Genomic DNA, 24,877 nt, shown 5'->3' on the forward strand with positions numbered 1-24,877 from the left:
GCGATTGTTTTAAGATTTTACCCTTAAAAACTTTATGAAAAAGTGTGGTAGAACTGGACCAAAGAATGTTTTAATAGAGGCGTTTAAACTTTTGTTATTTTATATATAAGTAATCAAATATACATGAATGTGTATGTAAGTAATTTTAAACTGACAGGTTATTTTATAATTTTTATAATTTGAAAAATCGATTTATAGAAAAGTCTATTTTTGAATGTAATTTTAAACAATTATTTTGACATTAAAATAAAATTTTGTTATAGACAAATTTATTCTAATTTCATCAATTAATTTATTTACTTTCAATTTAATTATACATTTGTATGAACTAAAGAAAAGTTTGTAACGATTTATATAATGACTTTTGGTGTATTAATAATCTAAATTATATATTAACATAGATTAATATATTTTATTACTCGCAACATCCATTACTTCAATATGTTATTACAAACTTTCTAGATGTTGGAAGTTGGCGTTGTTTAGTTTATAGTATTTATCAATATTAGACTTACATAAGTTTGTACATTCAAGTTTATCTATCTACTTTGGGAAATTTGATTTATGCATATTGCAAAGTTCTGTATTCAAAACAATTTTTACTTAAAAGCTTCAGAACGGAATTTCTGATAACTGTTAAACGAAACCTGGAAGTACTCTCGTTCATCCTAAAATAAATTTGTGTTATAAAATTAAAATTTGTTGAGTCTTATAATATTAATTGTAACCAGAGATGGAGTACCTGATTCGCTTGTTTGGAACACCGGTGTGCCCCACATCTGACACGAAATTCGCATTATAAACGCACGGCAAAACAGACGGCAATATTAAAGGTAAACAAGGCGGTTTCGTCGCCATATCCTTACCGCTTTCCGGATATGAAATTAATGGCACGGCAATTCTTCCACTCTCCGTATTTCTTCACGGCCTCCCGTAATCCTAGGATCTTGATGTGCACTCGTACTTCATTTTTGGTCCCCCTTTTGCTGGATTAATTATTACTTAGCGGGAGTTTTCATGTCACAATGGATTGGGGAAATTAAGCTACGAGGTCTTCTTTTATATTTGAAAACGCGACTGAGTTTCATTGAATTAAATGAAGCAATTATATTTGATGTGTGTAACACAGAGAACTAATTATAATTTGAAGAACGTATTGAGTATTAAATTTCTTTAAATATGTCATAAATCCGTAGTAATAAACATTATTTATGAATAATAATAATTTATGAAAATATAATGGAGACTGAGTTAACGTTTTATAATATGGTTGTGTATTTGAAGTTGTAGTTTATGTAGTTTGTCTTTGACGATGTAGACATCTTTATCAAACCCATCCCCTTTGTCTTTAACATTTGTTGTACTACATCTTTTCAAATATGGTAATGGATTAATTACTTCACTTGCCAGTCGTTGTATTTTACCCCACAGCTCCTTAAAATTGTACACAAAAAAATAATTTCGTACACAAAAAACTGGAAACTCGCCAAGGAACCGTTATTTTAATTAATAATAAATCTCGCAGCTTTTATTTCGTAATTGCGACATTGAAGAAGACTTTGCTGGCAATTAATCTCTCAAAAAAGAAAGTCTAAACAAAGGAAAAACCCCACTTGAGAAATAAGAAAATCGTGAATGTAGGCATAAAGAAACGGAGTGAGTAAGAACTGTCAGAGCCATTAATTTCATATCCTCATGGCGACGAACGAAGGTATAATGAAAGTGTAAAAAACTCCATGTTTACCTTTAATAATTTAAGAAGATGTGTAGAGTTTTTTATGCAGAAGTTTTTGGAGAGCAGAAGTATAAACAACGTCAACTAGCCTATAATAAATACTTCGTAACCTGTAATTTATTAGGATGTGGCATATGTCCTTTCATTAGTAATGTAATACAGATTTTGTTTTCTTGTATAAAATTTAATTTTATTAATTTTTTTCCCCGACATTAATAATTTATTCTTATTCATCGCAAGTTCCTTCCGAATAATCATAAAATTGGAGCAAAAGTCGTTTGTAGGTTAATTAGAAAGTTTGTAATTAGTAGGTATTTTAGATATGCGCAAATAAATCCTCGGTTTTAATTTAATCTTCTTTGCGTACACTATGAAAACTAATTCTCTTCCGGCGGACTTTCCAGTTATTGAAATATTTTTGTTCTTTGTGCAAGTTTTATTACATTGGCGCATACAAACTGCATTTTTGTACCGCTTCAGAAAATGAAATATAATTTCTAAATAAATTAAGCTTCTGTGTTTAATTAATTTATGTAATGAGGATCCTATTGTCAGTCGTAAAACTATTAAAATAAGGTGAAAATGACAAATAACATACCGTTTGTCAAATTTGCAGCTAGGAAACAAACAGAAATCCGCTTTGTTATTCCGCACACGAATTTCACTAGCCGGGTATATATAATTTTATCGGGTGTATTGTTCTACAACATAAAATTTGACGTGAACTCTGTTTAAAGCAGGACATTCTACTGAAAGTTCGCTGAAATATTTAGTACCTGAGACTGCACACAACTAGGATACACTTCGGAGACTGGGACTGGGAACGATGATAGAAAAGTTTATTGGGAAGTTGATTGTGTCGAACAAAATACAAACAATGGAAATAATGCTGCTTAAAATTTTAAGGAATTATATATGAAATCTCAGTCCTTTTTGTTATATTTATGTAATCAATTCACATGAATTCAGAAAATTAATATTTTATTAGAGAAATCAGTAATATTAAATTTGTAATTCATGGATGTCTCCAAAGAAAAAAAAAAAAAAAACAATAAATTTATTTTAAATAATTCAATTTAATAATAATTTTTTAATAATTAAATTTAATAATCTATGTGCATTAGTGTACTATTCATATTATTTAATACATTTTAATTAATTTTAAAGAAAAATTTATGATTTTAATTTTAATAAAGAATGTGTCTTATAATTTCATATAAATTTGTAATTTATAGTTATGGCAAAGTTGAATGTTTAGAAAAAAAATAATGTGAATAGAAAAAATATTAATAAACAAGTCATCCTCCCTAATCACAGTCTGTATTCACAACGAGTAGAGAGAAGGGAGAAAGAAAGTGTAACTGAGTTGTCTCTAATATTATTACGTCCATGTTCATTAAATCTGCATGAAAACTTTCTACTTAATTTAAATTGCCTTCCCTTTCCCGGGTATTCTTTAAAATTATTACGGAAATTAAAGACTAATAGAAAATTCCAAGATAAGGAAACATTGTCACATGAAAAACGGGTAGGTGATTACGGCGACACCTTTTTATAAATTGTGGAGCAATTTAATGAAAGAGTGTTAATTTTTTAATTAACATCAAACTACATAAAGATAATGACAACAATTTTATTGAATTTAATTGTTTCAGGAACATACTTTCTACTTTACGACTTTATCGACTTCTTCGAGAAAGATGGACCCAGTTTCTTGCAGAGAGACAAATACCACGACATCATCGATACAATATTCAAAAATATGACCAGGCTGGAACGTGACGCCATCGTTTTTCAGGTATGTGCACAACTTACAAACATTGGCCTCAAATGCTTAAGAAATATAAATATTCTAAAGATGATTTGTTAGAATTTCTAAAAACTAGGAATATTTCATACATAAAAACAATAATGTTTTATATAAATATTATATTATTTTCTTCTAAAGTGAAATTATGGAATAATTCAGTTAATATTTTCGACAACCTTAAATGTTTGGCAATTTGAACACTCGAATAAATTTAAAGTTAGGAAGAAGATAAAAGTTAAGCGATACTTGAAAGGGATGCGTTCTGACTTCGGTGGGTATGTAAAGTTTTCCAGCTAACTTTGTTGTGCTAAGACTTACAAAACTCAAGTTACCATTGATTATGATATCCGGTTTGTCTATGAGGTTTTCCCGAAATTTTATCTCTGAAATGAATATATATTTTAATTAGGCAAATGTTATACAGTAAGGGTCCTTAATGTTTTTTAATACAGATAACTCAAAGAATTTTGATTGTAAGAGATTACTAACGGTAAATAATACTAGTTTGTTTTAATTGTTAAATCCTTGTAAAATTGGAGTCTGTATAAGTAATAAATAACACATCGTTCAATAAGTCCCGAGACTTACAACGAAAACAACATTTTTTTTTGTTCAAAAATTATTTTTATTCATCAATATAATCTCCTTTTAGAGTGATACAATCGTTCCAACGCCTTTCCAACATTTCTATACCATGTTTATAAAAGGATTTATCCTATGCTTCAAAATAGGATTCAGTTTCGGCAATGACCTCCTGATTCGAGCCAAATTTTTTTCCCTGGAGCATTTTTTTGAAATCAGTAAAGAGCCAGTAGTCGGTGGGGCCTAAATCTGGCGAATACGGGGAGTGGGGATGCAAATCAAAGCCCAACTCGTTCAATTTTGCTTCTGCTTTCATGGACTTGTGGTTTGCTGTTTTGTACCACTGAAAGCAATCGCGGCACCCACTTGGAAAAAACCTTTTTCATGCTCAATTTTTCATGAAGGATTGTAAATACGCTTCCAGGAGATATCTGTGTCATTTCTGCAATCTCACGGACCTTCACTGCGATTCTTCATTATGGTTTTTAACATTTCATTCACATTTTCCGGTGTAAGGGCTTCCAATGGCCTACTCGAACGTTCCGCATTGTTTGTGTCCGTACGACCACGTTTAAACTCAGCATACCACCGACAAATCGTTGGTTCGGATGGAGAGGAGTCCGGGTAATGTTTTCCAAGCCATTTTTGGGCTTCTACGGTGTTTTTACCCATTAAAAAACAATGTTTTATCAACACGCGAAAATCACTTTTCTCTATTTTTCAAACAAATTACAAAGTGACTTTACTCTAACCTCGATAACTCTGCTGTTTGTGGTCCGATCGACTTGAAAGTTTCATGTAAAGGTCCTTACTCTGGGGAAACGTGGCCAATTTGGTACTACTAGGACCATTTCTGGGTTAGTCTCGGGACTTATTGAACGATGTGTTAAATAAATAAATAATTCATTTTAATAGTCTTCTCAACTGAGATTTTCTGACAAATAAGAAAATAACTTTTAAATGAATTAACACTTCAAAAAAATTTCACATTTGAAAACAAAGCTTACTTTGCCATGCCCACTGGACGTCCAAAAACGTATTCCTATTAGTCAGTTTTAAAAGCCTCTAGCTCTTCTGCAATTGAAGTTTCTGCTTTCAAGGTTTAGAACACACAATCGACCACCCTTTATGAAATTTAATTACTACTTTTTCAGTACACTGACTGGGAGCACGTAAATGATGGCTACTTAAATCAAAAAATGGTCGGTGATGTGGTCGGAGATTACTTTTTCATATGTCCAACCAACGATTTTGCCGAATTAGCCGCCGATCGAGGAATGAAGGTCTACTACTATTTCTTCACTCACGTAAGTACTCTTCAACACCCTCTAGTTTCACTCTGAGTAAGTTTTACAAGCTGTTACACGTAATTCGAAATCAGCAGTAACTGGATCCATCCAAAGTGTCTGGCGCAAACTTTATAATATGCGTCTGGAAAACTTCTGTGTTAAACCTCCGATTTATCGAATCCTTTTCGCACGCAGACATTTTCGATTTTTTTTAACCTCAGGCATGATAATAAATGTGCTCGATTGATCCTACGACTATATCTTTTCGTTTTCGATAGGAAAACGAAAAGATTAAGACAAAAGTGAATGAAGATTCTTTAAATTGTCGACGTTCGCATTCGCCATTTTTTAAAATAATATTTTATTTCTATACACTGCTAATTCATATTCTACATTAAAAAATAAGCAATAAAACACAATTGAAACATGCACTTGAAGAAGCGCATGATTCGATCAATTTTTTATAATAAAATCGGTCAGATAAATCATATTATATAAATTTATCGTTTATATTGCAGGCATATTAAACTGCAACGTACATGGAATCGAATCCAATTGTATTTCATTTGTGTTAAAATATTTTTAGCCTTTGTATTTAGTGTACATTTTATTTATTATCAAATAATTAACTATAATCGATATGTCAAATGGCTGAAAATGAAAATATAGCATACTTTTTTAATTCTTTTCTATCTGTGAATTTAAATTTAGCAGCAAAAATTAGTAGAATTAGTTTATTGATTAAACTATTGATAAACTTTGATTAAAAATACCAACTGTGCTACTTCATTTAGATGTCAGTATCCATAATGTTTATTCTTTTATTGTTATTGTTGTATCCAACATGCAACTGATCAATCTAATTCTTTTCTTCAAAAATCGAGTACTATTTTATCTTCAATCAACGCACAAAATTATAGCAACTTTTTACTTTCTGATCATTCATTGGTGTCTGTGAATTTAAATCGATTATTTATTAGCGGTCTTTTGCTTATTATAATTATTTAATCTTTTGTCGAAATGAAACTGTAAGACAAATTATAAATCAACGTTACCAAGACTAATATAAACAAGAAGAGGTAGTTAAGATTTTACCACTAAACAAGTCAATCAATTCCCATAGTACTAAAAATTTAGAAATACTAACCATATGGTGGCTACGAAAAAATTTGTCTGTTTGAAAGAAAGTCGATAACTGAAGAATTAGTGTCAAAAAACAATACAACGATATCGTGAACAAAACTGGAGGAAATGGGATTCGCTGAAAGTAGTTCAAGGGCCGTGAGAAGATAATTAGTGGATGGAGGTTCCTTTGGCTTTAAATCTGATTTCTACTAAAAAATTCCTAAATTCTATAGTCTCAATTTAATTTATAAAAAAATTCTGGTTGTGTTTATGTTAAACATTCTACAGGGTCAAAACTACACAAAAGTTTGTGATTTCCAGTAAATTTATTAGATCATATTAAAGAAAAAAAAATGTTAAAAAGTTTAAAAAAGAAGCAATAAGAATGACTACTACTGTATATTTGCATTGATTATTGAACAAATATTGATCAGTGCCTTTTCATGTTTGCAATGCTGTGACATTTACAGGTAACATAAAAACATTGTGTCATGCTTCTATCCGCCATAAAATTACGTGCAGATCTTATTTAGTAAATTTCGCATGCATCCGAATGTTTCCCCCTTATTATGCAGCGCACAAAATAAATAAAAGTTAACCTTTGCCACAACGGTGGCAGCCTTTGCCCTTACGTGATCCGCGAATTTAAAACGGGGCAAACAATAAATATAAACCGCGTTCAATTATTGTAATTTACCGTCCATAAATAAATCGTTCGAAATGTAAAAATGACATTTATGAGGCAGACAATTCGATTAAAGGATTAGAAATCGTAAATAATCCTTTTGAAACGCATGTCGGTTCGGGGGAAACAGTTTGCTAACATGCAATGTTCTTGTTAACGAAAGTGATCCGGCAACATTTCAAGTAACCGCCGTGAATTACACGTTACAACAATTTTAATTACCCCCGCGCTTTTTAATCATCCGAGAGTATTTGCATACGCGTGCGGACGTCACACGCGTTCGCATGCACGGCCGTCGTTCTTTTTTGACGCCGCCGCGAATTTATTTTACATGATTTTTTAATTAATGATAATGTCCGCCGTAAATTTTCACGATGACGTGCGCGACAACTTTACGACCCGTAATCTTAAACGGTTTGTTTGAACCTGCCAGTATGAATATGTAACGACTCACTCGCTCGTATGTTTGCACATTGAAGTTTCAAATTTCCTGATTATTTCATTAACTTTTTCTTTGATCGTAAATAATAGTATACATTAAAATTATTTTAATTTCTTGTTTTTACATGCACTGTAAATAAATGGGAAATGTCAAAACTCAGTGATTTTACATAAAAGTTATACGAGTCTTACTTAAATTACATGACAACGCCCGACTGCACACTAAAGACAACAGACTAAGACGTTTCTTCAAGAAACCTCAATAAAACGTTTTCATTTTAAAGTTATAAGATTCAGAAGTTGTCAAACATTTTTCATTATTTATTTATTACTTTTCAATGGATTAATAAAAGTTGTTTAAATTAGGTATAAATGGATATTTCCAAGTGCAGGATGAAATGCTGTACAGAGTGTTCGTTTTTTAAATAAAATTTTAAATTAACACCTTTTCCTGTTTTCCATAAAATTATAATGAATAAGTTAGGGGATTCACTCTTTATATAGTTTCTTCACTTTTGGGGGCTAGAATCCCTAACTTGATCCTTAAAAATTTACAAATTTAGAAAAAATTGAAAAATCAGTAACCCTCGAATCTTGATATGTTCTTTAATTCCAATGATGTAAAATAAAAATATAAGACATATGTGTACATATTTACTTAGATATTTAGACATCACCTACCATACCTACGATTCTTACTAAGCTGATTAAATTGTTAATAAGTCAACTGTTATAATTTTAATGTTGATCACGCGATAAGATTTATTAAATTTATTAAATTGTTTACGTATAATTTTTCTGATGTTTATTTATTTTGGGCTGCCAAAAAGTAGTGCAACTTATGTGCTATTAAAAGTTTTATTACTACAAATAATTTGTAATTAGTATTTAATTCATTCTACACTAATATATTGTAAAATTATTATTATGATTATTATGACTAACTTCCAAACATCTTTTTTATGGGTAGCAACAGATAGTCAACAATATTTGGATCAATATTTTGCCAGGACTCTTACAGAACCGCCAACATATCTTGCTACTATACTTTTGTGTTCAATATCTCCCATAAATGTTCAATGGAGTTTGGATAGGGAAATTAACAAGGTCAATTCATAACACTTCGGGTCGTTATCTTGTCGAAAATAAAGCTTTAGTGGCATATTTTTATCTGAATACAGTACCATGTTGTTCCTCAATATTTCTTTATACATAAAACGATCCATGACAGTGAGTATGGTAAACTTTGTGTTAAAATTTTCATGAATAGGTCGCCTTACATACAAAATCCCATCATTGCTAACCAGAATAAATTTGATTTTATCACTACAGATCATTCGTTTTCAATCATTTAAAGTCTAGTGTAAAAGGGATCAGGTAAACTCAACTACCAGTGGTTTTTTAGTCTGGCCTTCTCGCATGAAGACCCCCTTGTAGTAATCTATCTCTTACGGTTCTTGAGGAAACATTAATTCCAGTTTGTGTCTCAAATAAACCTTTTAGGAAAGGATCTTTTTTGAAGTTGGATAAAATTTGTTTATCCAGAAACCTATTGGTTTTTCTTGGTCGTCCAATTTTATTTTTCCCTTCCATATCACCAAATCTTGAAAATTGTTGTTACAATCGAGCGATATTGATTTTTCTCTCATCGGATTGGAAGATTGAAATTGAAATTCGTGATTTTAATTTGGAAAATAATTTCTTTCCACGAAGTACTATATTAACTTATTTATTTTGGTACTGTAAAACTAAAAATTGTTGTGGATTAGTTACATTTAGTAAAAAATTAATAAATAAAATAATTAAATATTCACCGATATGTTTGTGTGCAGTGCGTCCATAATAAATTATATTAGATTTGCATACACACCCTCCAACTTATCCGAAAAATTTTAACCATATACTCACTGTTACATACGAAGTCCATTTAAAAAAATATGATAAATCGACTACTTGGGCAACAATGAGTGAGTATGTGGTTAAAACTTGTCTTATCATACAGTTGCGAAAACCCTGTATAGAAGGTTAAAAAGAACGGTATGCTAAAATGGATTCGGCGGGGCAAAGTTGATACTCAAATCAATGGGAACAATTTCTGATTTAATTTTTTTTTTCTTTTTTGTTTTTCACTATACTGGAGTATATAATTATTATGTGTCAAATACTAGAAAAATTGATTTCTCTACTAAGACGATAATGTTAGGCCCCTTTCATATCTCATATTTATTTTTCCTATATCTATTCAATCAATACTTTGTAACCAAAAAAATATAACATCTGGTTAATATTTTAAAAAAGCATTCGAGTATATTACTTACAGCACACAACAAAATCAAAAATGAAATAAGAATGTATAGAATATGCATGCAAAAAATAAACACGTTTGCATAACATTTAATGAAAAGTTAGTTAAAATTTGCTGGTGTTCATAAATATGGCTGTTTCCTGTAAAATATATCTACGTATATCTAATATATCTAATTATCTACATATTTCTATATTTTAATGGAAAATTTGTAATGCAGTAGTTCATAATTCATTTTTTGTCCACTTTATTTAACAAATTATTCGTCTTCATTTGTTTGATACTAATAAAATTCGATAACAATGTTACAAAACTTGGATGAAATATACAAAATCTATTACGTCAAGTAGGGCGCAGAATTACAGTTATAAACACTCTTACATTTCTTATCAATTAAACTGTATTTACAGTTGGAAAAAATAGAAAGTTGGTCATCTTAAAAGGTTTTTATGCGGAAATTTCTATACATACTGTTCAAAACTGTCTATGTTAGTGTAGTAGTATAGTGACACAATTTTTCAAAAAGTTCTACTCGACTTTTCGACGACAGATAATATTTCAAGAAGCCAAAAACCATTAATTATACTCACTCCACCATGCCTTTGTCCTCATAACGTGCCATTACATCATCGTTTACAGAACAAACAACGTCGGGGCAGTAATGTCGTGCGACGCGCCTCAAATGATTGATTTAAACCGTTGCGGCGTAGCCATGGACGTCCAAGACAATTGTCCGTTGAGGCCGTGTTTATGTCCGGCCGTCCGTTGCCTGCAAATATTGCATCACAAAGCGGGGAACACGTAACAAGGCGAGACAATAACGGCGTCTGGTCCCCGCACGGCCCTGCTCAAGGCCCAAATGCCGTCCGTCGTCCGCCGGGCCCACCGACTTTATATTTTATCATTATAGCGTTTAGCAAGTACCTTGGGTAGCTTTTTACAGCCCATGAATTCACTTGCAGACAAAATGGTAAAATTATTCTCCCACCGACGCGATCAACGTTGATGGCTTTATTGGCGGCAAAGACCCTTCTAGTTCTTCTTCGAGTGTACTTTAAGCGAATTTTTACCCCTCACGTTACTTATCTCTTCAGGCAACGTTTTAATGTTTTGTTTTATTAATCAGATACTTCGTAACAGTAGTACCCACTAGAGTTAGAATGATGGCAACTTTTCCCCTTTTGGTCAGTGTCGATGCCGATGTTTCCAATTATCTGTCGGCCTATTGTCAATCTTAATGATTTAAATCAATTAAAATATCATTTAGTTTAAATATAAATTACATAAATGTAAATGATTTACATCAATAATAAAATATCAATAAATAAAATTCGTGCACACCCAAATGCGCAATTACAGATACACCGCCACTTTGTACCGTTTCAACTCCCTCTTACTGATGTTTGTCGGTTGAGTATATGGTTGTTTAGGTCTTAGGAAATTGTAGAATTGGAGACACTTCACTAACATCACTATATTCACTATATTCACTATGTTCACTATATTCACTATATTCACTATATCACTATATTCACTATATCACTATATTCACTATATTCACTATATTCACTATATTCACTATTTCACTATATTCACTATATTCACTATATTCACTATTTCACTATATTCACTATTTCACTATTTCACTATTTCACTATTTCACTATTTTACTATTTCACTATATTCACTATATTCACTATACTCACTATATTCACTATATTTACTATATTCACTATTTTAATTTTTTTCATAAAATAAGCATGTAAAAAACAGACAACGTGCAATATGTAGCCTATAAAAGATAATGATTGATTTTTTTTTATAAATTAGACGTTTGTATTCTACGTCACACGAGATAAAACAAATATATGGAATACACTTGGTAGTAATTTAATCATGTAAATCATGTAAAAAATCATCAGTACAATGTTGATACATCGACATAAATTTTTTCGATGACAACCGAGCCCTACTACCAGTCTTTTAACCTCACTATACTTCATGCTAAGTAATAACATTAGTTTAATTAAAAATTGTAAACAGTGATCATTAGCATATTAAAAACTTAATGAAGAGTTCTTCCTATGTTTGTACCAAACAAATATACAAATTGTTAATCGGAAAGTCGGTTGGAGATTTCCTATTAAATATCCCACCAATGTGCAAAAGAACAACCCCGACCTCCGCTTCCGGTTTGGCGGTTGGGTCAGCACGCACTTTCTAAGTGATAACAAGTTAGTTGGGGCCCTAATGGAGTCAGTTCGCCGCAGAACGTGGCACTCCAACAAACCTAAATCATTTGGTGAACGGCCAACAAAATGAATCGATGCTAATCTAATTTGCTGTTTCGAATTACTAGTCGCTATTACACTATTTTAAACATCAAATTTTTCTAATACCTTTTAGAATGAGTTTATGAGTAATAGTACTTTTAGTGCTTCTTAAGTTACATTTTCCAAAATTAAATTAATACCCATCAAACTATAAATATTTTAATAGAATTTTGGTGCTGTAAAAATATTTAGATAATATATTCTCCCCAACAATATCCTAAACATTTTACAATAATAAAAATTGCCAGACAGCATTTTAAGCTGATAAAATATGTAAAGTTCCATCCATCGTCTACACAATACTTTAAATTCTTTCACCGTTATGATTCGGCTGCATATTTCTATTATTATGTTTATGTATTTAAATTTTCGTTCGATACAGACATGACGTGAGAAAAAAGAGTCGAACGTTAGAATATATATTTATAACGCGCCAGGCTGCGTAATGGGAATTTTATAAAGTTGATAAGTCGATATAGGTTTTGTGAAACGAGTGAAATTCTTTGGAAATGCAATGTAGCGAAGTTACAATAACCAGTTTATTCGATGGCGTTGGCTGTATAATGCCCACAATTTACATAATGCGCTGGATTTAATAAAAACGTATCGCACGTTCAATGATGATTCTGATATTAACATTAACCATCACATGTTGACGTATTTGACAAATTTTTAAGAGCATTTCAGTTGTGTTATTTTCACATTGTATACATTTTTACATATGATTGTGGATGAAATGTTTTTGTATTTGCATTGTCTTAATTTATATATAGTCCGATTATAATGAACAATAGTTTTGTAGTAAAAACCAGTATAATTATATTATTTACATATATATAAAAATTACATGCTGACGAAAGTTCGTATTTTTATATATATTTTTGCATTCATCACAACTAAATAAATACGTTTCTGTTTTCTCTATATTTATTTTATGGTTGACCAGTTTCGGCATATAATAGTCAAGTTAATTATTTTTTTGAATATTTGTTTACACAGTTTTACACTTACCCGTTTGTAATTTGCCACATAATGGTTCAAAAGTGTTTTTAAATATTTCATCCTATACAACAAATTAGTTAGTAAGTTAGTAAAATTAGTTAAAAAGGATACGAAAACTAAATTTTATAAAAAGCAACTGAAATCTACAATTAACTTTATTTTTAATTTACAATGCTCATTTATACAGAATGAGATACGGTTTTATCACTTCTATGTGATATATTGGAAAACACTACATGAATGTTTAATTTTGAAATTTAATGACATAACATAATTAAAATATATTGTTCGCAATGTGAAACAATATTTTTTGGTAGAAAGAAAAATTCAGTATTTTTTTTTAATTCTTCATTTAGTTTCTCCAAAGTTTTAAATTGTAGATGAATCTATATTCACCTTACACGTTAGATTTGTGTATGAATATTAAACACTTTTTGTTAGTGTTAATAAATGTGGTTCATTTAAGAATGAATCAATTAACTAATTATCAAAATCAACCCAATAATAATTTGATTGTTGTCATAAATATTATTTTAAAGTTAATAGGTAACTTTAACTGAAATTTTCTTTGTACCAAAAAATATTCGAATCAATCAATTCGAATATAAAGATTTTTTTACCAACATCAAATTCAATAAATTGAAGTCAATCGGTAAAAGTATTGTCGACTTTTTGTACTTTTCTCTTCATATCTTTAAGGTATTTCAAATAAGCGTGTACTTAGTTTTTGTCACAATTCGTTTTATTTTGTAATTTGTACTAAATATTTAACATGCCTAAAGTAAGAGGAAGAAATAATTTTAGACAATTAAGCGAGTTTGATAGGTATAGAATTGTGACACTGAATGAAGCAGAAATTTCGTTTCGAGGAATAGCGTGGCGTTTGAACAGAAATATGAGTATCGTAATACGATGTTAGCAGTCATAGAGTGAAGAGGGCAGAAGAGGTAGAGCAGGAGTTTCGGAAAGACCCAGAGCTACCACAGACCCACAAGACCGTCGTTTTGCCCTAAGAGACAGGAGGAGTTCAAGGCGGATGATTGCTGATGAAATTTTTACTCACATTACCCTGTATGTGATATTTTCTCAAAATAATCAATTTTTTAAAATTACTCTATACGTTTGACCACTCCACCAACATTTATTTTTGTTCTACCAATAATTTTCTTGATATGGTCTATTAGAATTCTTATTAATTTAATAATAATATTTAACCAAACCACGTATATTTTACTATTTTTTAAAATTAACGAAACCCTTACAAGCTTTAATATTACGACAAACATTCCATCTCATCAACAATTATGAATGAGCCAGACTCTCTTTAACGAGGTCTGCAATCGTAGTGCCTCCCGGGGTTTCGACAATCGAATCACATCGACGCCGATCCAGAATTTAATGAGCCGCTGTGTTTTCCGTCGGCAAAAGGCCCCAGTCACTTTCGATAACCTCGCCCGCAATCATGCATTGTGACAGTTGATATGTCAGACGTCGGCGTCGCCGTATGAACCGACGCCGATTGTTCGACACGCACCGAAATCATTAATCGTATCTGGCACCCCGTGTGGAAATTACCGTCGGTTCGAATGCAAAAATTCCGCGGCACAAAGGAGAATAAGTATGTCAATGTCGACGGGAACGGGACGCTTATCATGATCAATTATTTAAATTGGACATTCTTAAGCTGGGGCCGTTCGGTTCGCGACGCCAATCCGCCGTTTGATTTAAAATTCGATAAGTGTAATCTAATTTCGACGATTTTGGCTTTATTTAGGATTATGCCAATTAATGTTTGTGTATTATTGAATAATTCATGGCTTTATTTCGAATCGCACGCGAAAGTATTGGAAAAATGCCGAGCGAGGATTGTGCAAACATCCCAAAGGCTAAAATGAAGATTACCAATTTAAAATTGTATTTTACGACAATAAGTGTATCATAAATAATACATTTCAAAATAATTGACGTTATATTAAAAACATATTTTTATTAGAAAAAGATTGTGAATTTTTAATCTTGGTATTATATTTAGAAATATTCTATGAGCATTTGAAAATGTTTTTAGAGAAACTAAAATTGTGAAAATAATAAATTTATAGAATAACACTTATGTATAATTTATATTTTATAAAGTGTTTCTTTGACAATTTCTAAAATGTACAGTGGTGGACAAAAGTATGGAATAAATATTAATTTAATTTTCATTTCATTTCATTTATTGATAGAGTAATTATAAATGTGAAAAATGTCAAAACTTTCTCAAAAATTTTGAAACAATACCTTAACTTAAATTTTGCGAAATCAGACTAATTCAATCCGTCACTCTGAGAATCTACGATTTGTTTTTTTCAAGTTTTTAGAACTCATAACAATTAAACTTCTGCTTACTACTATTTTAGGGACAAAAACATTTTAAATGGCATTTGGGAAAATATCGTTACTGAGAGATTATCCACCATATACAGTAATGGCAGAGGAACTTTTTTAAAATTCAAATAATTTTTGCCTGGTTAGTAAGTTCAATATTCCATATTCAACGTTCCATATTTTGGCAGGTCTCTGCAAAACCATTAATAAATCTTACTGATTACTATACTATTTGGGTCTTATTTTGTTATTCATAAGTTTTCAATGGAGTTTAGATAGGGTCGGTTCATAACATTAATTTTTTCCTTTAACAGTCACTGCTCCACATATTTTGAAGTGTTCTACTGTTTTATATATAAAACGATTCATGACAGTAAGTCATGAATAGGTCGCCTTACATATAACTGCTAACCAAATTAAACTTAAATATTCACCGATATGTTTGTATACAGTGTGTTCATAATTGGTGTAAATTATATTAGACTTGCGTATAGAGGGCGGTAGCTATTTATATATATTTAAAGTTGCTCTATTTTTTACCAGTACTGTATGAGACACCAAACATTTTAACTGGTTGTTGTGTTAAGTAACAACAACTGTAAATATTGAAGTATAATTTGAATATTCATATATTCCCAGACCAAAACACAATATGAACATTCAGATTCCTTCCAAGTTCTTGAATGTTCTTTTTTATTGTTCCCCACGAAATGATTAACATACCCACAACTTGTCAGAATTAAATTAATGTGCATCATAACCTGTAATATTCCGTATCCTGTTTCCCTTGACCGGAAAATCTATCCCGCTAACGTTCTAGATTGTCGGTTCAAATGCACGCACTCACGTAAACCGAGTAAAATAGACAAAAGTCGATTCGATATAATGTAAAAGTCAACTTTAGCCGCTTTTATTCAGAGTTCTGGTTAAGCAAGTATATTTTAGGAAATGTACGTTTGAAATACTTGACTGAATTGTTGAAACCTGAGAAGCATCCACGTAGATAGATACAGACACACACAGCAGTCATCATATTTGTTGTATTTTCAAGAGCATTCAACCAGAAAATCCTTGTGGATTTCAAAAGCGCTCGTAGGAGTTGAGTTAATGTAGATTAAATTCAGTCGTTCTAAGTTAATGTTTTGTCAGAAAGCAAGGAAGCAACGTGTGCCGTTGCGTGGGTGTTTCCACTCTTAGAACCTGTGACCCGATAAATAGCGGGGGTGTGTGGGTCATCGTCGGTGACAGAATGGGGGAAGAGAGAAGAGAAAAAAAAAAGGGAAAGGGACACGGTTCCGGACGTCGGACACCATTGTACCAGATCGAATGCACAAAATCGATGGACGAGCTGGTCGGATTTCCGACAGACGCACGACTCTTTAGAGACTTCCCGTCTCGCGTGTCTTTAATAGATGGACACATTAACCGGTTCGAAGGTCGATCGTGACAACGGACTGTGATCATTGGCTGGCCAATGTGATTTGATTATTGCTGATGGATGATGGTATCTTTAGTGCTTTGTTTATCAAATCAAATATTTTTAATTACATATTATTTAACTTAGTCATTTCACATTATGTTTCATTTTAGTGTCTTCGTATTAATGGGTATGTATGTGTGTATATATTAGATTACAATCTATCAGTAAGTTTACATTTCCACTGATTTATGTACTATCAATTTAGATACAAGTATTATGTTATTATATTAATGTCTACAAGTATTGTAAATGTAACTCAAAGCTCCATAAGAAACGTTGGCGAATAGGAATAATAAGAATGGATAAAATAGATTTTGTAAATTTGTTGATTCGTCAGACCGTATTCCCTCCGGGGAGAAGATACGTTCTTAGTCATTCGGTTTGAAATGTTTCCTAAGATATATTTGCACAACGCACCAGTGGCTTTCAGCAAAATAGATTTGAGTTTAACTTTGTATCAAATCCGCTGGAGTAAATTATTTATTACAGTGAGTCCCGTGGAAATGTATTAAAGTTACAAAAATAGAAATGAAATGGCATGGTAAATAGGAGAAAAAAATTTGAACTCAATCAGGTCAACTTATGTTGGTAAACTATTCACACATGGAAAATGTCACATATGTTTTAGAGCTTGTTAACACTTGGCACAGTGAGTGGTTATGGGGTAAATTCGATCAACTTTTCAGACTTCTATCGGGTTACAATCGATTCTTCGGTTTATAAAATTCGTTGAAACTTCTTCAAGATGTAACCATCTTTGATCATTTATTAAAAGTGTATTAAAACTTTATCTCTAAATTTTATATATATTATATATGTTACATAAGAAGTCTTTATTATGTTCAAAAAAATGAATATTGAAAGTTAACTTTCTTTATACATTTAATATACATAATTTAACAATTACATATGTTACTTAAAAAACATAAATACTGATTATTATTAGTTTTAGGCTAGCAAAAAGTATAAGAACTTATGCTATTTAAAATTGTATTACTACAAATAATTTGTAATTAGTATTTTAATTATTTCTATAGTAATATGTTATAAATAACTTCCAAACACCTTTCATGAAAAGTAACAGATTGTCAATATTATTTAGATTCATATTTTGCCAGGCCTTTTGCAGAACCGAGAATAAATCTTGCTGATTACTATATAAATATTCTTTGTGTTTTATTTTGTTGTTCACTATCTCCAATAAGTTTTCAATGAAGTTTAGATCGAGAAATTAACATGGCCAGTTCATAACATTATTTTTTTCTCTTAAATATTTTGAAATGTGCTTCGGGTCATTATCTTGTTGAAAATAAAGTTTTAGTGACATATTTTTATCTGAAAACGGTACTATGTTGTTCCTCAATATTTCTTTATAGATAAACCAATCCATGATATCTTCTATTCAAAGGAGAGGACCCATTCCAAATCCCGAAAAGCAGCCCCATACCAGATTACACTTGATTTCATCACCAGATCGCTCCTTTCCTATCATTTAAATTCCAGTGTAAAAGGGAGATCTTAAACTCAACTCTATTTCGTTTGTTCTTTAGTCCGGCCTTCTTGTATGAAGATCCCCTTGTAGTAATCTGTTTCTTACGGTTCTTGAAGAAGCATTAATTCCAAATTGTGTCTCAAGTAGACCTTTTATTTTGTTGGAACTCAGGAAAGGAGGAGGATAAAATTTGTTTATCCTGAAACCTATTGGTTTTTCTTCGTCGTCCAATTTAATTTTTACCTTTCACATTACCAAATCTTGAAAATTGTTGTAAAACACACGTTAGAATCCTGCGTAATTAATTTTTCTCTCATCAGATTGAAAGAACGATACAATTTGAGGTGCTATATTAACTCAGTTTATTTTGGTGTATACTGTAAAACTAAAAATTATTGTGGATTTTGTAGAGAGACTATTTGGAATTGTTGACTTTTATACGTTTCAATATTTAATACACCTTTATCTGTCAAATTAGAAGAAAAAAATTATTTCTATTTTCTTAATTAGACGGTAATGTTAGGCCACGAGTGATTTTAACCTAAAAATATTTTCCAGTTTTTTTCAGAGCCACAGTAAACTAATGTTGCTCTACTTTTTTCCAACTGATTATTTAGTTAACAGAATTATTGTTAATACAAGAAAAAATCACCGATATGTTTATATACAGTGTGTTCATAGTTGGTATAAATTATATTAGATTTGCGTAAACAGGGCGGTAGCAATTTATGTATTTTTAAAGTTGCTCTACTTTCTGCCAATACTGTACATTTAAAAATAATATGATAAAATTTGTGGTTAAAATTTGTCGGATAAGTTGCGAAACATCCTATATATTGAAGTTCAATAGGAGGGCATATTTCACAAAAGTAAATAGAATATATAATATAACTATGGTGGAATAACTTCATTAGCACAATTTAAATTTTTTGAAAATATTATAAGCAACAGTTTAAAAATTTCGTCCCAAGCATTTCAAATTGATGTAGAATGAATCATAAATATTTATTTTACAATTATTATTGTTTTAATGATAATTATGTTTTCAATCCCAATTAAATTCTATTAAAATTCAGTGTAATGATTTAATAATTCATTGTATCTATACACAAATTATATATTTCAAATTATAATATAAGAACATTTGATTTCAATCTTTTATGTTACCTACAAACTAACATATATTTACTTTACTGTAAAAAATATTAACTAATTTTCTAATACTGTTAAAATCCTACCAATACTTCTTTATAATCTTATTTCACATTAAATACTTCAATAAATTCAATAAACTCCAAAAATCCAATGACATAAAAAGCACGGAATTAATGAATAAAAATAAGTAAGTGAAAAAGGGGAGCTTGTTTTGTAATGCACTGAACTTCCAATTCGTTCCCTTTTGCCTCCGTAATTCCATCATTTCGAGTACACGCTACGACGGACGACCTGTCTACAAACTTCCTTGGCTCAATCTCGAGCTGGAACATCCCATTATTCCAGTATTTTACAACCGCTTATGCACTACTTAAATCTGTTCAATTTTTGCTTCCCGTTTTGATAACTACGTGCTCATTTATACCTCAAAATGAGGAGATAGTTATTACGTAGACATTCGCTTTTGTTTGATTGAAGTGTTCAAAAGTGAACAGCTCGAGGAATCGATATAAAAGGTGTACAGTTTTAGCAGATTCGTAACAATTAAGTCCGCTTAGGTTTTGCCATGATTAAGACAAACGTTCAGCTTACAGCGTTACCTGGGCGGGCTTATGCCCAGACCATTTACCCTCTTTTCTGAGTTGTTTTTCCGTCGTACCTATAATTCACTCAAAAGCGAATTTATATCTTGTAAAATTTATGTTTCCGCCTCCTGGACATTTTTCAAACTTTCTACAACATTAGATTTACGCTAAACCGTATGCGTTAAAAACATCACAACAAGGGACAATATATCATGTATTCTTGATGGTTTATTTGTATCTAGTTGGAAATATATTCTTGTAAATGTATTTATTGCTTTCGGCGTAGCAACACGTAAATAGATTTCACTATCTACATACGTACTTACATATGTATATGTTTAAATTCAAATAAGAGAATTAAATATTTGTAATTTTATTTTCATAAATTTACTCTAATATTCAACTCAAATTTTCAACCTGCTATTCCAACAGATTATTCATATTATTGTTAGTTATAAGGCAAATATATTTTTTATGTTACTATACAAAATTGATACAAGAAGAGAACAAAATGAATAAATATTGAAATAAATATAAATTATATTCAAGAAATGTATTTTTCCAAGGATAAAACATAAATTTGTAAAGTAAACATCAAAATGATATATAAATATACAGTCGTGACCATAATTATAACAATGTTCTAATCTCTAAAAAATTGGGTGTTATTTATTTTTCAGTGGACAAAATTATAGTAACTTTTTATTATTATATTATAAGAAGAATTATATTATAAGAAAAATTATAATTTAACCCAACCAAGACCGAGAGAAGCAAAAAGGGGATGGCTATGAGTTTACAACTAAATCAATTTATGTAGCTTTTCTGCAGCTACAAAAAAATTGAAGGAGAAAATTGATAGATGGATATTTCGAATGTTGAAAAACAATCCAATCTTATTGACAACTAAAATTAAAGGCTATCCGGAAAAAATGGGACTAGCAGACTTTAGTTTAAGGACAGTTAGAAGATGGTTATTGGATGGGGGTTTGACCTACAAGAAAAACCCCATCTTCTATTAAAAATCTACAATTTAGACTTACTTAGGATTATATTCACTGGTTTTTAGTGACGAGTGTAAATTTAATTTATAAAAAATATGGTTTTACTTATGTTCAACATTCTTCGGGGTTAAAGCTACATAGAAAATTTATTATACACATAGTGAAGCATGGTGGTTTATGCTCTGGGGATGCTTCATTTCTTCTGGTTCAGACCTCCTTAAACTGATTTATGTAATAATAGAAAAATGTAATATTTTATAAATAAACTCGGTAATAAAAATATTACAAATATAAACGAACTCATCACGACAATTCAAGAAGTTTGAAGGAATATACAGTTAGCGTATTAGCACAGGCTTATATCTTGCTATATATATATATATATATATATATATATATATATATATATATATTTATTATGTCAACGCTTCAATTTATTAAATTGCGTTGTAAAGTTGTAAAATTTTATGAACAAGCCATATAAAAAATAAATTGCAAAAATTTAAAATTAAAGAGATTAAAATTTGACATGATTATCAAGTAACCCTAACAAATTTAAAAATATGATAAATTAAATTAATATATTCGATGTTATGCATAAAACACAAAAAAGCATATGTAGCATTTAGAAAAAGTTGATAAAGCAATGTAAATGAATCAGCGAAATCCGAATTCTGTATTTACCTCGCATTCGCCAGAAGTACAATTAGGATAAATATAATTAAGACGCGGAGGCGTATGATTACGTGGGCTGGTTACTTTCGATTTTAGGTACGTGATCCGCGGAACCGGGGGATAGTCGGGACACGTCGCAAATAGAAGGACCCGGAGCACGGTTCCTTTTAAATAATTTAATTACAATTTCTCTTTTGTACTTCCGCGGCCCAGTTCCCTTCGCTCGCTACTTAAATATTTATTTACTGTGCCAAGTTTGATGCTGAATTAAGTGACAGAATTAGTTGAAAGCGTGACGCTGACGATCGATAACCCACCCTTACTTCACAATTTTGTACTGGTTTTTGACAAACAACTTATTCATCGAAAAATGAATGTTTGTATCTACTTCGTTGTGTAAAGAATCTTAAATTGTACCTGATTATTACTAATATGGAAATTTTCCTTTATTTTTTTTAGGGTAATTTGAGGGAATTGAATACGGAAATAAAATTAATTTATTTTTTGTCATTTGGGTCATTTACTCTAAATAACTATATTTGACTTTTTTGATTTATGATTAGAAAGAAAAAAATACTCCAGCATACGGTACTCAATTGTAGAAACCTCAAATTCAATTTTGTCGATGTTCAGCTACTAGAATAATAATGGTTTAGAAATTTCCACATTCAAATACGGAAATTTTCTTTCAGTCACATTTACCATTTACTTATTTATTTATTTTCACAATAAACAATTCCAAAATAGCAAACAAACACTTCAAAATTGGATAAGAAATGAAAAAGTTATGATAGAAATTAGAATCCGGTGTATAAATTTGTTGTTAAATCTTCATATTTTTCATTCATGTCAAGGTCTCAGAATTATTTTACCTAAACAATAAGAATAAATTATGTGCGAAAGTCCATTTTAATGAATATACGTTATTTTAAATTGATTGTTCATACACACCAGATATAAAACGGTGGTAACATGCATATTATCATTAATCTTAATAATTATCACGTAATTACGAATTCAATATCCGACTCCGAATCGCGTTGCAGTGCACCGCTCGAAGTGGCAACGCCTATTGTTGTGAATATTAGCATGATACTATATCTCGTACTGCCGGTAAATTTGAATTGATGGTGCCGTTGGATATTAGTTATATGGTGCCATGCAATGCATTTATTATGCATGAGATTCACTGTATGTACGATGAAAAATCCATAACGGATTTGAACGATAATGACTGTGGGACCCGTCGTTAACTGGATGGAATTCTGCATTACAAAATTAGCAGAGAATAATTCATCTGAATGATTGTCTTTATTAATTAATCATTAATTGGTTATCAACATATTAATGGAATTAATCCTAACAGTAAGCTAAATTTTGAATAAATTCAGTGGGATTAAAACAAATTATGTACATCTATAATTTATTGATTAGTTAGTTATATTATTAATAATTAAATATTAATGTTGATTGATAAACTTTTATTAATATTCAGTAGTGGTCATAAATATAATAACTTAAATTGGATTCTTCAGTATCTTTAATGTGTATTGTTTTATGCTGTTTTGTTTGTTTCAATGAATAAAATTATAGCAACTCTTTGCTTTATAGTCTTTCATTACTCCCTGCGAATTTATTTTGATACTAAATATATAAAAAAAATCCTTTTTTTGTACTAAAAATGTGTATTCACTTGCGAGTTACTTGCACATTCGCTGGACCACAAAATAATGGGTACGAGTAGTTTTTAGTGACTAGTCTAAATTTAATTAATAATGATGATTCAGTTTATATTAAAAAATTTTACAAAAAAATTGTGACCAGTGATACATGATGGTGGTTCACGTATATATATATATATATATATATATATATATATATATATATACAGTATATACAGTATCAGACAAAATTAGGGGACTATTTTAAATATTAAACTGTTTAAAAACTAAATTATAAAGCATTTATTTATGCCCGTTGCTTTATTTCTCTTAGTTCATTTATGTCCCAAATATTTTTCACGTCTACTTTCGTTCGTATTTATATTTCTCATACATAAACAATGCTTCGTAGTTAACATTTGTTGGCGGATTTAAAAAATAAAATTATTATGGCCTGTAATTCTTGTATTCATGGAAGTCTGAACAATCGAAATCAGAACGACAAAACAGAAAAACCTCCAGAGCATTATATCACATAAAAATGCTTATTAAAAATAATCTAAGGATGTGCGCAATTCAAATTTTAAGAGATTTGGGAGATGAATCAATTAGTTCCAGGACAATTCAGCATCGCTTAGAGGAGGCAGGGCTGCCAGGAAGACATCCAGTAAAAAAACTTTGTCTTTCAAAAACGAATCGAGAAGCAAGGGTCCTTTTCACTCATAGCCATCGGACTTGATAGGAAGAGATTGGAAAAAAGTACTGTTTTTGAACAAATCACAGCTTATTTTTTTCGGAGGTAATCATGGACAGTTTGTTCATCGCCCTAAAATTGTAGACTTCATCCAAAATATTATTACAACTGTTAAACATGGCAGTGTTAAGGGTTGTTTTTCTACTTACTCCAAAAAGAGGGTCTTATAGTCAATAAACGATACTGGACGAAATATTAAATATTTCAGAAAAACTTGTGTAATATTTTATAGAATAAGAATGTAGTAGTTTTTATAATAATATATAAAGCAATAATAGTAAATTATAATTATTTAACAGTTAAATTAAAATGTTAGAGATAAAATATATAACGTTTTAAAAAGTTGTTATTATTATTATACCACTACTGCACATATTAAATTTTTTTTGTGGAAGATT

The 24,877-nt window shown here is 30.5% G+C and overlaps 1 protein-coding gene across 2 annotated transcripts in view; it reads left to right on the forward strand.

Annotated features, from left to right (window-relative positions):
• The window catches only part of LOC109595679 (acetylcholinesterase), a 102,763-nt gene that overhangs the window by 57,704 nt on the left and 20,182 nt on the right, over positions 1-24,877 (forward strand). For both annotated transcript variants that reach the window (XM_020011097.2, XM_049964905.1), the window contains exons 2-3: positions 3,391-3,533; positions 5,282-5,434. In XM_020011097.2, the coding sequence (XP_019866656.1) occupies positions 3,391-3,533; positions 5,282-5,434 (296 nt within the window). The remainder of the gene's footprint in view (positions 1-3,390; positions 3,534-5,281; positions 5,435-24,877) is intronic.

Source organism: Aethina tumida, chromosome 3, assembly GCF_024364675.1.
Source record: "Aethina tumida isolate Nest 87 chromosome 3, icAetTumi1.1, whole genome shotgun sequence".
NCBI lineage: Eukaryota > Metazoa > Arthropoda > Insecta > Coleoptera > Nitidulidae > Aethina > Aethina tumida.